We start from the raw sequence: 12401 nt of genomic DNA on the forward strand, positions 1-12401 counted from the left end.
TGGGGTACAGCTTTCTCTTCACCTCAGGCCATGATTGGCCTGTGATGGCTCTGTAATTGCTTTATAGTGTCAGTAGGGGTTCCCCAATAAATGAGCATTACTGGTTTCTGGCAGCCAAAAGAGCCACACAGGTGCATCGTGAAAGTGTGAGGGAGCATTGTTAAGTCTCAGCTCCGAATCTTTGAAACACTGGCTGTGGGGCTGTTAACAGAGCAGCCCCTGTGAATGATGGAAACAGTCAGCAGGGGGATGTTTTTCAGCAGATCTGACCCAGCTTTGAGTCGGCAGGTGGAGGGATGGGGGAAGGTGCAGAGGAAGATAACATTTGCACTGCCTGCCTTTAGAACCATCAGATTTTTGTTTAATTTCCTCACCCTCAATTTGATGTTTTTAGCCTTTTGGTATTGACTATTTTCCTTTAATCATTAGAAAATATTTTTTTTCTGGGACAAGTGTTTCTTGAGGAGTCCATTCCTAGGAGGTCAGATAGATGGATTGGGAGCTTTTCTCTAGTTCTCATCCTATGTTGCCATACCCATTTTACAGAAGAAATAGCTGAGGCCCTGTATCAGTTAGCTTCTGCTGTGTAACAAACCACTCTGAATTCATCAGCTTAAACCGCAATGTTTACTGTTTGTCATGATTCTATGGGTCAACTGGGTGGCTTTTCTACTCTGGATTAGCTCAGTTGGGGCCAGATGGTCTCACATAGTCTCCATTTGTGTGACAAGTCATTGGCTGGCTATTTAGTCTAGGGTAGATTATCTGTTTAACCTATCTGTCCTCATCCCACAAGCTAGCCCAGGCCTCTTCACATAGTGGTCTCAGGATTCCAAAGAGCAATTTTTTTTAAAAAAAGTCGAGCTCCAATATACATTTATCTCTGCTTACTCTTGTCCATCAGCCCCAGTAAGTCATGTGACCAAATGCAAAGACAGTGTAGCAGACCACCACCCAAGGCATAGACAGTTACAGAAGGAATCTGCGGACGTTTTTGCAAACCCTACCAATCTAGGTGCAAAGGTACAGGAACTCGCCTAAGCTCACAAAACCAGGTAGGGGCAAGGCAGGACAGAGACCCAGGCCTCAGACCCCCTGGCCCAGGCCCCTTCCTCAACATCATAAGCCCTTTTCTAGGATTCCAAGGTGAAGGTCCAGTTCCCTCTAGAAACCTAGTTTACAGGTACTCAGAGCAGAGAAATTCATGGTAGGTTTCAGTGATGGGTCTTCACTTTGGGTGTTGAGAGAAATCCATCTTCTTAATTAAAACAATAGCTGGGCAAGGGACCCTCGGGCCATCCCCACCCCCAGGCCAGTCTGAACTTGGCCAGTCTTTGCCCTTTGACTTGCCTCCCAGGTTCTGAGAGCAGAACAGCAGCCTTGACTTGGTCTTGGGTGTCCCCCTTGTCATGTGAGGAGACACCGCATCACTGCAGGGGGCCTCTACCTCTGGGGTCTCCTTGTCCTGTTCTGTGCTCTTCCTCTGGTCATGGGAGGACTTAAGACAGCTGGGCCCTTTAGGCACGCTAATAATTTGATGTCTCTGCAACTTGGGTCCTGGAAAAGGATCTGGAGAGTTTACCACTCTGTTTTCCTTCCCAGATAATGGAGAAAGCACAATTTTAAAAATCCACAATAATCCACATTCATCAAATATTTGCTTCAACTTTGGCTTAGAGGGGAGGCTGATCTCCACATGGCCGAAGCCCCCTGGTGGCCACGCTTGACCTCTTGCTCAATCCCTGAGCAAGTTCAAATTCAGCCCTTAAATTCAAATCCCCCTCTCAGCACTCAGCAGACAAGGCCTTCCCTTAGCTTACAAGGGCGCCTGGCAGGGGGAGTGGGCAACACGCGTATCTCACACCTCAAGAGATGTTATTTATGCAAGTGTCTCATCTAAGCAAGTTCACCATCTCCCACGAGCAAGATTCTGGAAAACACAGTCTCTCCATCCACTTCCATGATGCATGAAGGTATCTTTGGCCAAATTGGCTTCCCAGCCTTGAACTCTGCTTCTTACATGTTTTCTTAGACTTGAAAGAATACTTTGCATCCCATTTCTGTCCATTCTTTAGTCTAACAGGACATGAAGGAAACAGGACCCGGGTGGCCCTCCCTCTGCTTTCTTTGCCAGCAGCGGAGAAAAGCACAACTTAAAAAATCACCCATAATCCACACATTTTCAAGATCAAAGCTGTTTACAGAAGTATCCAAGACGAGCTAGTGAGGCGTTGACTCCCATTTTGTCAGCTGGCCCCAAGAGCCTTCAATTAAGAAAGAAGCACGGGGGTGGGAGACTCTCATCAGTGGCCCCTTCCCCTCTGGAGCCAGCTCCATGCCCAAGTGCAAGGAGTCAGCCATTCTTCATGCCTTCCAAAGCATCACCCGGGATCATAGGCGAGGTCACTCCCAAGCCCTAGAGTAAACAGCCCTCTGATACATTCTGCCCCCAAAATGGAAGATTCCTCAGCTATTAGTCAGACTTTGAACAGAAGGCTCCATTCCCAACCAAGATGAGACACTTCTGCATTCCTGAAACATGGCGTGCCTGGGTCACTAGCTCCCAGGGTCGTCTTCAGGGTCCGACAGCAAAGATAGAAGTACAGTTATGGCCACTTCCCTCTGCCAGGAGTTTGTCTTTTCCTGCAAAGGGGCATTGCATGTTCATGCTTGCTGTCACATACAGCCATGGATGTCTGCTCTGCTCCTGCTACCTGAAGGGGTGTGATTACCATCACACACCAGCAGAAGGTGGCCAACCTCACCATCGGCGTCTTCAACGATGCGGACTTCCCCCCAGAAATCTGGTTTCTTCTCTCCCATCCTGTGCTGAGCAAGCCTCCACCACCAGCTGGTGCCAGGCCTGTGGTCACCATCTCACAGCTGTCTTCCTGAGTCCTAAGAACAAGCGAGCATCCCCCATCACCTCTTGAGAAGGCAGCTTTTCTGCCTGAAATTCACATTGTTCATCCTTTGATTTTCTCTTCCTGGGAGCGCTCGCCCCCCCCAATCATGTGAAAAGATAATCACTGTGCCCTTTTATCCTTTTTTTCTCCCCAAACAGGGAAACTTGTGCTCTTCCCTTTGAAATACCACCCATGGCATTCTTGAACTTATTTTTAGACGTGTGGAAACATTCCAGACAAAAATCGATGCCCGGCACAGATAAAGCCCCGAGTGTGTTTATCGCGGGGAGAAGAAAACGGAGTGTTTTAATGTGGAAGGAGCGTGGCCATATGCCTGGATGCAGCGTGGCTGCCTTTAATCTGCAGAAAGGAAACAAGCATTGTCGATAATAATATGCAGCTGTCCAGCCCAAATGAGGACATATTGCTAATTAGCTATATTGTTAATATATTTTAAGGAGAGAGGCTGCAGTGACGTTAATTATAATCTTTGTTGTTGGTTGTTCAAAGTCTATGAGACCAAAAGCCTTGCTAATAATATCTTCTTTAATATCTTCAATAGAAGATTCTTGGATTTTTTTTTTTCTTTAGAATCCCACATAAAAGCCACATTAGGGGTAATGAGGCCTGTAGCCTGAGCCTAATTAAAACAACATCTAACTAGGCCCGTGGCCATCATTATCATCAACTAGTACTTATTGGGTGCCCCCCGAGCTCGTTTGGAATTGGAGGGTGTGGGGTTTGAGATTGCAGATACGGCCTGTTCTTTGCCCTCCAGAAATTTGCCATCCCGTCTGCCTCCAAGAAGTCTGCCTGGTTGCATTAATCTGGGAATAGTTACCACAGCCTTGAAAGAAAGAGAAAAAAAAAAAAATAGGCATTAAAACTGTCCAAGCCAGCCACAATTTGTTACTAGTGCGTGCCTCTTCTGAGGTTCTGGAAGTGGTCAGATCAGCCCTGGCTTTCACACACCAGCCTTTGGTTGAGGTTTATGGAACAGGGCAGGTGGCAGTGATTCTGAGCACGGTTTTTCCAAAGTTGGACGCATCGCTCCTTTTCATACCTTGATTGTCCTCCCTGGAGCTGATCGCCCTAAATAGCTCTGGGGCTCAGTTCTCCAAAGAACCCCTGCCTCTCTCACTCCCATGCTAAATGAGCAGCTGCCAACTCTGCTGTGAGCGCTCTGACCTCGATGTGGTCCATGGGGGTCCGCCTTGGTGACAATGGAGGCCAAAGGGATGGATCCCCCGGACGTGGCTGAGGGCGGCGGCCAGACGTCCCGGCTCTTGGGCCAGGGATGTCCCGTGGAGAAAGTACACGAGGAACAAAGTATCTGGGCCTGTCGCCTGGGAAACCACACGGGGCTGCCAATGAGAGGTTTCCTCAGTGCATCTTGGCAGAGCTTTCCTGGGGGCATTCAGAGCTAGTGACGGGAGCCAGGGAGGTGATGCCCGCCCATGGAACACCAGCAAGCCTCCAGCTGACCCAGAGGATGCCACCGGGGAAGTGGTGGCCGAATGGAAAATCATAGCACGCTAGGAGAGAAAGCTTTCAGACCAAAGGCTGGTGGGTCCAGACGTCTGGGGTTGGGCCTGGCATTTGTATTATTTACTCAGTGATCTCTTACTGAAGACAGCAGAGTGGTAGTGAGCCTAACCCCCGCTCCATTCCAGCCTGATAGCCCTGGGGCCTCAGTGCCAGGCCCTGGGAGGCCTCGGGGAGTCTGCACACTCCGTGCCCTTTGCCAGAATCGCCAAGTTCACTGGCCCATCTCCCTCTCTGCTCTGTGATCATCACCTGCTTCACGGGCTTCATGGTACTCATTTGTTCAATCTTGGTGCAGACATTATTTCCTCAGGCAATCCTCCATTTCTCTTTAATACAAATGTTCCAAGTAAGGAGTTTTATAAGCCCTACCTCGAGTGCAGATGATGGCTTTTCCTGGCTTCCTCTGTTTTGTGAGTATCATCGTAGGTTCATTGAATGTCACGGATGCGATGCATGGCATTCAATGACAATTTTTGTGTTTTGACGCCCAAAGTATCTAATCCCAGTGCACCGAGGGCCCTTCAGGATGGCTCCCGCATTGCTCCAAGGGAGCACCATTAATCCCTGAGTCTTCCTTGCTTCCTGCCACAGGAGAGCATCCCAAACTCACCTCAACTTCCCCGCCCCTGTTCTGGAATCAGTCATTTGTCCAAGGAGATCTGGATTCTTTGAGGGCAAACGCCTTGAAATTTAGTGATAGGATTTTCAGACAAATGAAAGGAAATGTGACATCACCCAGCAAGTATTGGGTTTGAGAAATGTAAGGTACAGTTGCTGGAACAATGAGAAGATTCTATATGTGGAAGGAGGAGGGAGGTGGTAGAGGGCAGATTTGGAAAGTCAGCAGCAAGGCTGAGCTCTCGTAACCTGGCTGACACCGTGAAGGTCTTGGGAATGATTCACTAAATGCTCGGTTGGTACTCACATAAGCTGGGGATGGTACCCAATCCTGAGTCACTTTGCTGAACAGGGCTTTTCTCTTTTTATTGGTGGTCACGGACTCAAATCAGAGTCACACAGGGAACATTGCTACCAGCACCGCAGTTGTCGTCAATGTTACTGTTTGCAGCAAGGGTGCAAGAAGTTCAGAGGTCATCATTCCAGGGCTAGTATGAATGCTCTAGTGTGTTATCAGGGACCTCAGCCCCTCTATCTTGCCATTCAGCCACCTTTAGAGAATATCTTCAACCTCATGCCAGCAGCCTCATTTCACTTCAAACACTTGTATTATCCACACTTCAGGCAGGAGAAAATAGAAGAGAGAAAAGAGGCAAAAGGTAAACTGACTCTGCCTTCTGTCTAAGAGTCGTATCAGGGACCTTCTACTTATATGTCATTGGGTAGAACTGTGTCACATGGTCATCCCTACCTGCAGTGGGTGCTGGGAAATGTAGTTTTAGCCAGGCGTGTTGCCTTCTGAAATCAACCCTGAATTAAAAGAAAGAAGAATGGATATTGGAAATTGCAATATCTGCCACAATAATACTGCCATCTAAGGCAAAACACCAGGCTACATGAGCACGGAGCCTATTTTATTATTACTGTTAGCATTTTATTATTACCTTATTTCTATTTTAAATAAGAATAAATTATAGAAAAAAATAAGCTGTAGAATAATAGGGGGACAGGAGCTGTGCACAAAGGTGGGAGCATCAAGTGGCAGCTGAGGAGTATGGCCTCCGTATGTCATTCCCCTCACAGCTGAGCAATGCGTGAGTGCACAGCGCTCACTAGCTTCAGTTCTTCTACTTCTTTGTTGGTGGTGACGGCTCTCAAATTAGACAGCATGTTGCTCCTAGACCTGCAGCGATGTCACAGGTCGACTCAAAGACACGTTGCGGGCAAAGTGATATTTTCCCAAACCGAACTGATGCCCTTGCGTCACTTGAATTCAAACCAAATGAATCAGGCAGCTCCTTGGAAAGAGTGGTACTATTTCTCAAAGAGCAGACTCTCCAAAGCTCACGTTTTCAGAGAAGGATGCTTGCTTTGCTGAATGAAACACGAACTGTTTAAATCTTCATTTTGAGATCCACCCTTCGTGAGAATCCTCGCTCTGCTAGGATTGTTAAGTGAACTCTCAGTGAGTGAGTTTGGCCCTGCAAGGAGGTCTTGCAGATGGGGCCTCTGCAAGGAAGCTGTGTAGTGAGTCTTTGAGAAAGCATGAAGAAACAGTGTTTTCCTGCCTTGTGAGCACACCCAGTCTGCTGTCTCCTGCCCTAGATTCTTGATTATCAAAATAATGGTTGCTCCTGAATCTCGTTAGTGACTGAATAAAGTAGAGCTTCATCTTATGTGAGCCATTGTAAGGCACCCTTCTCCTACCTCATCAGTGCTGTACTCAGTCATGTCTGACTTTTTGTGACTCCTTGGACTAGCCCACCAGGCTCCTCTTGTCCATGCAATTTTCCAGGTGAGAATACTGGAGTAGGTTGCCATTTCCTCCTCCAGGGGATCTTTCCAACCCAGGGATCAGACCCAGGGATCAAACCCACATCTCTTGCATTGGCAGGTAGATATTCTACCTGAGGGCTTCCAGTTTCTGAACAGTTTGAGAGTGTACCAAGGTTTGGAGGGAGCCAAGTTTTCCAGGTCAACATGTGTTGTAGAAAAGCAAGAATAATTCAGATATTCAGAGATCATGATTAGCACTTTTCATGATTTCCCATTCCCATCTTCTAGATGCTTTGCAAATGCTGAGCTTGTTTGAGGGGAGGTGGGGGGAGGCAGGAGGAGAAGGATTGGGGAAGGATGGAGAGATGCCACAATTGTGTGCATAGTTCAAGCCAAAGCATACTTTAGCCCCCATCTTCCCGGCACAGGCGCTTGTGGCCTGGATCGTCCAACCCAGTTGCCCTGACTCTACATTCCTCTTTTCAAGTGTAGACCCAACCCACCCTGAGTTCTCTGGACCATCCTGCTGGGACAGCGTGGGATTCTTCTTATTGCCTGCTTTGCTTTCCATGGAGGATCGTTCAGCCACAGAGAGTCTTAGTTCATGTCTAAGCCAGGATGACTGTGTGCCTCTCCTCCCAGGAGAAATTCCAGAGTCAGATCAAGAAACCCGTCAGACCCCACCCTTGTTTTATCAGCCAGCTAAGCCAAACGACAAATATGCAGCCCAAATACCTTTCCTCTCTCTCGGAAGCAATGAACATGAACTTGGGCAAACTCTGGGAGATGGTGAGGGGCAGGGAAGCCTGGCGTGCTGCAGTCCCTGGGGTCACAGTCGGACATCACTGAGCGACTGAACAACAACATCTCTTCTAAAACAAGAGTTGTAGTAAAAAGACTGCTTCATCACAAGGAAAAGGAAAGGGGGCACCATCTTTTACAGATTCTTTTTTTAATGTGCACTATTTTTAGTCTTTATTGAATCTGTTAAAATATGGCTTCTGTTTTACACTTTGGCTTCTTTCTTTCATTTTTTTTCTTTTATTTTGGCCAAGAGGTATGTGACATCTTAGCTCCCTGACTAGGGATCAACCCTCATCCCCTGCATGGGAAGGTGAAGTCTTTTTTTTTTTTTTTTAATTTATTTTTTAATTGAGGATAATTGCTTTACAGAATTTTGTTATTTTCTGCCAAATATCAACATAAATCAGCCATAAGTGTGTGTACCTATGTCCCTTCCCTCTTGAACCTCCTTCCCAACTCCCTCCCGATCCCACTGCTCTAGGTTGTCACAGAGCCCCTGTCTGAGTTCACTGAGTCACAGAGCAAATCCCCACTGGCTGTCTGTTTTATATATGGTAATGTAAGTTTCCCTGTTACTCTCTCCATACACTTCACCCTCTCTGGAAGATGAGCTCTCAACCACTGGATTGCCTGGGAAGTCTCAGGAGCTCCCTGTTTCACCCAGTTGAGCGGTGTGTACCGGTTGCCACCATGAAGCCAGGGCAGGATTTGCAGGGTATCCCTCAGGGTGTGGGCGAGCAAATCCTGCACCCTTTCTGAGAATTAGATTCCCAGAACCTGCTGCAAGAAATTTTCCACGAGAAGTCAGATGTCCTCACTAACATTATTGGGGATCCAGGGAGAAAAACAAGAGGACGATTGCATTCAGTGAGCTTGCCCTGGGCCATGATAGAGAAGTTTTGTGTTGAGGAAAGAATCAGCCTGCCTCTCACTCTCTCTGCTTGCTGGATGGGACAAGCTGGGCATAATGCTTTTGGCCTCTGTTGCACTGAGCAATGTCTGGGAATGCCAGGGCAGCTCTCTCTAGGAGGCTATGCCAGGAGACGAAAGCATGACAGAGAGGTGACTGGAAAGGTGTGCAAAGACTCTGCCCCCGGCCACATCTACCGAGCAAAGAGGAAGGGCAGGCAAAGACCTGGTGAAGGGCAGCCGCTCTCCCCTCCCTAACTGCACGTTTTAAAGAGGAGATAGCAGACAGGCTTCTTCCTAGCTTGGTCCTCTTCTCAGCCTCTGGGAACGTTCACAGACATGATCTCTGCACCAGTGAGTTCATCCTCATCCCATGTCTGCTTAGAGAGAGAGAAAAATCCAGCCCCTCAGGTCAGCTGTTTAATGAGATGGTTATCCATTGCATGTGTTCCATCCTCAGCCCACTCTTGACCTCGGGTGCTCAGAGTCAGGAGTGTTTTGATCCCAGATGTAACTCCTGACTGGGTCAGAGGCGCTGCAGGCAGAAGGGGCAGGGAGTGCGTGCGGAAGCAACGTGCTGGGATATCCACTCCAAAACCCCCAAACATGCCCAAGAATAACAAGAACATTAACCGCTGACCCAGACGCGGGTGAAATTCTATCTCCACATCACCCTCCACCAGTAAACACGAAAATGCTACCCCTTAGGGGATGGAGGAAGCCTCCAACCAGAGGGCCAGGGAAAATGTGAGCCAGAGAAGCTGCTCTGGGAAAGAAGTCCAGCAACTTGCACACTCTCTGATCACTGGGAAAAAATTTTCCCCCAGTGACAACCAAACAGACCTTTTTTGCTAGCCTGGAAAAACAACACACTTGCAACTTTTCACGATAAAGACCCTCAATTTGAGAACGTCTTTGTGTGACTTTTTCTTGGGCTGTCTCCCACCTCTCCATCCCCATCTCAGGTCCTTCTCCCCACCTTCACTCCGTCCCAGCCTCACCGGCCTTCTCTCTGATCCTCAAGTGAGCCAAGTCATCCGCATCGCAGGACGGTCTTCTTTACTCGCCCCTCTGCTGTGTTTTTCGCTCAGTGATTGGAGCTGTTCAGGTCTCACTTCACATGCTACCTTTTCAGACAGGTCTTCCTCAGCCACCCATATCATGTTGTCCCTGACTACTGCCTGTTATTTCTCTTCTGAGCAATCACCTTCTCTGACCCGACACTATTCGTGTGTATATTGGTGGTTTATGCCCCCAGTTAGATGCACAGTCCAGTAGAACAGGGCCTGTCTCGTTCATGGCTTTCCTATGCCTAGCACATGGTTGACACGTGTTGACTGGATGACTGGAAGGATGGATGAGTGGATGACTGAAGGCAGGAAGGAGGGAAGGCGGAAAGGAGGGAAGAAGGTTAAGTAGGTTGATAAGCAGATGGATGGAAAAGATGATGGATGGATAGATGGATGGATGAATGGATGGATATAATCAATGATTTGACTGAAGTATTTTCAGATCCTTTGCTGACCCACACCAGAGAAACAAACTCTGGACACTGGGGTTATAACTAAAGCCAGAGTGGTTGAAGCTGTGATAAGCAAACTATAATTTGATTCCATTTCTAAATGAACAACTGTTCTCCATCAAGCTCCATCAAGCTCTTCATGTTCATATATGTTGATGTTGGACAAATATCCCAGAACACATTGTGCTATGCTAAGTCACTTCAGTCGTGTCCTGCTCTTTGCAACCCTATACACTGTAACCCACCCGGCTCCTCTGTCCATGAGATTCTCTAGGCAAGAATACTGGAGTGGGTTGCCCTGCCCTCCTCCAGGACATTTTCCTGACCCAGGGATCAAACTCATTAGCCCTCAGAAAATCCCCAAGTAGCAAGCTAGGAAAAATTTTCTGATAATTTAGCTTTTTGAAGATGGAAAAACTAAGCCATGGGAAGAACAATGATTTGGGAATGCAACCCTGGCTTAATTTCAACTCCTAGAATTGTCCTCATCTTGAATTTTTAAGGGTGGCATTTCTAAATCATGCTTCTCCTGTTTATTTGTTTATTTATGTGTTTGTTTGTTTCAGAATAACCTCAACATGGAAAGTGCCTTGACATCAGAAACCAGCTTTCCTCCATCCAAAGAAGCACTCGGGCAACATTCAGACCACCAGGCCGGACACCAGCCCTTACCCAGACAGCAATTCCAGCAAGAGGCTGGGCACCCTTCATTGCAAAGAGATGGCCCCAGATCCTTTCTCCTTGACCTACCCAACTTTCCAGATCTTTCCAAAGCTGATATCAATGGACAGAATCCAAATATCCAGGTAATGCTGGGCAACTGAAAGGTGGAAGAAAATGAAACAGTCTATGCCTTTGTTTCCTGATCCGATCCCACCTCCCTTTTCCCCTTTGCCTCTTGATGAATCCTGTTATCTCTTCCAGAGCGGTGTTACATTGCATCTGTGTAACACCCTGGATTGTAAGATGCATTTTCTGAACCACTGAAAAAAGAAAACAGTGCTAATTAGAGTATGACACACCCATGATTATAAAATGTATCCAGATCTGATTTCAGAGCTGTTGAAACAGAAAAATAAAACAAAATAATATTCCCTGAAATTGATGAAATATGGTAGTTATAGGGAAAGGCCAATCTAACGCATGAGTAGATGAAGCAAATCGTCATGTGATTTCTAAGACGTTCAGGAAGGCAAAGCCTCTCTCCCTTGCCTTGATCTCCAGAAATTCCTTTAGGAGGCAACAACACTTCAGCTGTCACTTTAGTTGCACTAAAGTGTAAAATGACTGATAAGAAATTTCGATAAGAAGGGAGTGAAAAATAGAAGTCCCTAGGAGACAGAGGAATACATGCCACTAGGATGGAGTGGGATGAAGCTGAAAGAAACAGGAGGTTAGGGAAAGGGGTTCCTGGAATTGAAATTAAGAACTCTCATCTGCACTGAAATAGCAGTTTACTCAACAAGGCAAAGGCAGATCTGACTTGACTCTCCCAACATGTTGAAGCCAAACACGTTGGCTTCTTCCAATATTATCAATAATGCAACTAATTCTCAGCAACTTACCATTTGGTTGGCTTTCCCAAGGTCACATGGCTAGTAAACAGTAGTTGGGGCTCAAACACAGGTTTTCAGGCTCCCAAGAAAACTCACCCTACCAGTCCGTGTGTCAGAGACAAACTCCTCATTTTGAATTTCACTTGCCCCTCCCTCTGTTTCTCCCCAGAGATGGGCCTCATGGTGGTGGCCCCTGCACAGCCCCTGTCCTCAAGTGCTGGCTTCCAAACTTGTAAGCTTTGTCCTCAGGTCTTTTCCCTTGGGGAAGGGCAGTTCAGTTCAGTTCAGATCAGTCGCTCAGTCGTGTCTGACTCTACGACCTCATGGACTGCAGCACGCCAGGCCTCCCTGTCCATCACCAACTCCCAGAATTTACTCAAACCCGTGTCCATTGAGTCGGTGATGCCATCCAACCATCTCATCCTCTGTCATCTCCTTCTCCTCCTGCCTTCAATCTTTCCCAGCATCAGGGTCTTTTCCAATGAGTCAGCTCTTTGCATCAGGTGGCCAAAGTATTGTAGTTTCAGCTTCAACATCAGTCCTACCAATGAACACCCAGGGCTGATCTGCTTTAGGATGGACTGGTTGGATCTCCTTGCAGTCCCAGGGACTCTCAAGAATCTTATCCAACACCACGGTTCAAAAGCATCAATTCTTTGGCACTCAGCTTTCTTTATAGTCCAGCTCTCACATCCATACATGACCACTGAAAAACCATAGCCTCGACTAGATGGGGAAGGGCAGCTTGTCCTTATTCTTTCT

General features: G+C 47.3%; 1 protein-coding gene across 1 annotated transcript in view; it reads left to right on the top strand.

The window, feature by feature from the left end:
- ISM1 (isthmin 1) overlaps positions 1 to 12401 on the top strand; it is an 89444-nt gene that overhangs the window by 46652 nt on the left and 30391 nt on the right. The window contains exon 2 of the mRNA XM_052651030.1: positions 10650 to 10889. Coding sequence (XP_052506990.1) covers positions 10650 to 10889 — 240 coding nt within the window. The remainder of the gene's footprint in view (positions 1 to 10649; positions 10890 to 12401) is intronic.

The sequence above is a fragment of the Budorcas taxicolor genome, chromosome 13 (assembly GCF_023091745.1).
Source record: "Budorcas taxicolor isolate Tak-1 chromosome 13, Takin1.1, whole genome shotgun sequence".
Lineage (NCBI taxonomy): Eukaryota > Metazoa > Chordata > Mammalia > Artiodactyla > Bovidae > Budorcas > Budorcas taxicolor.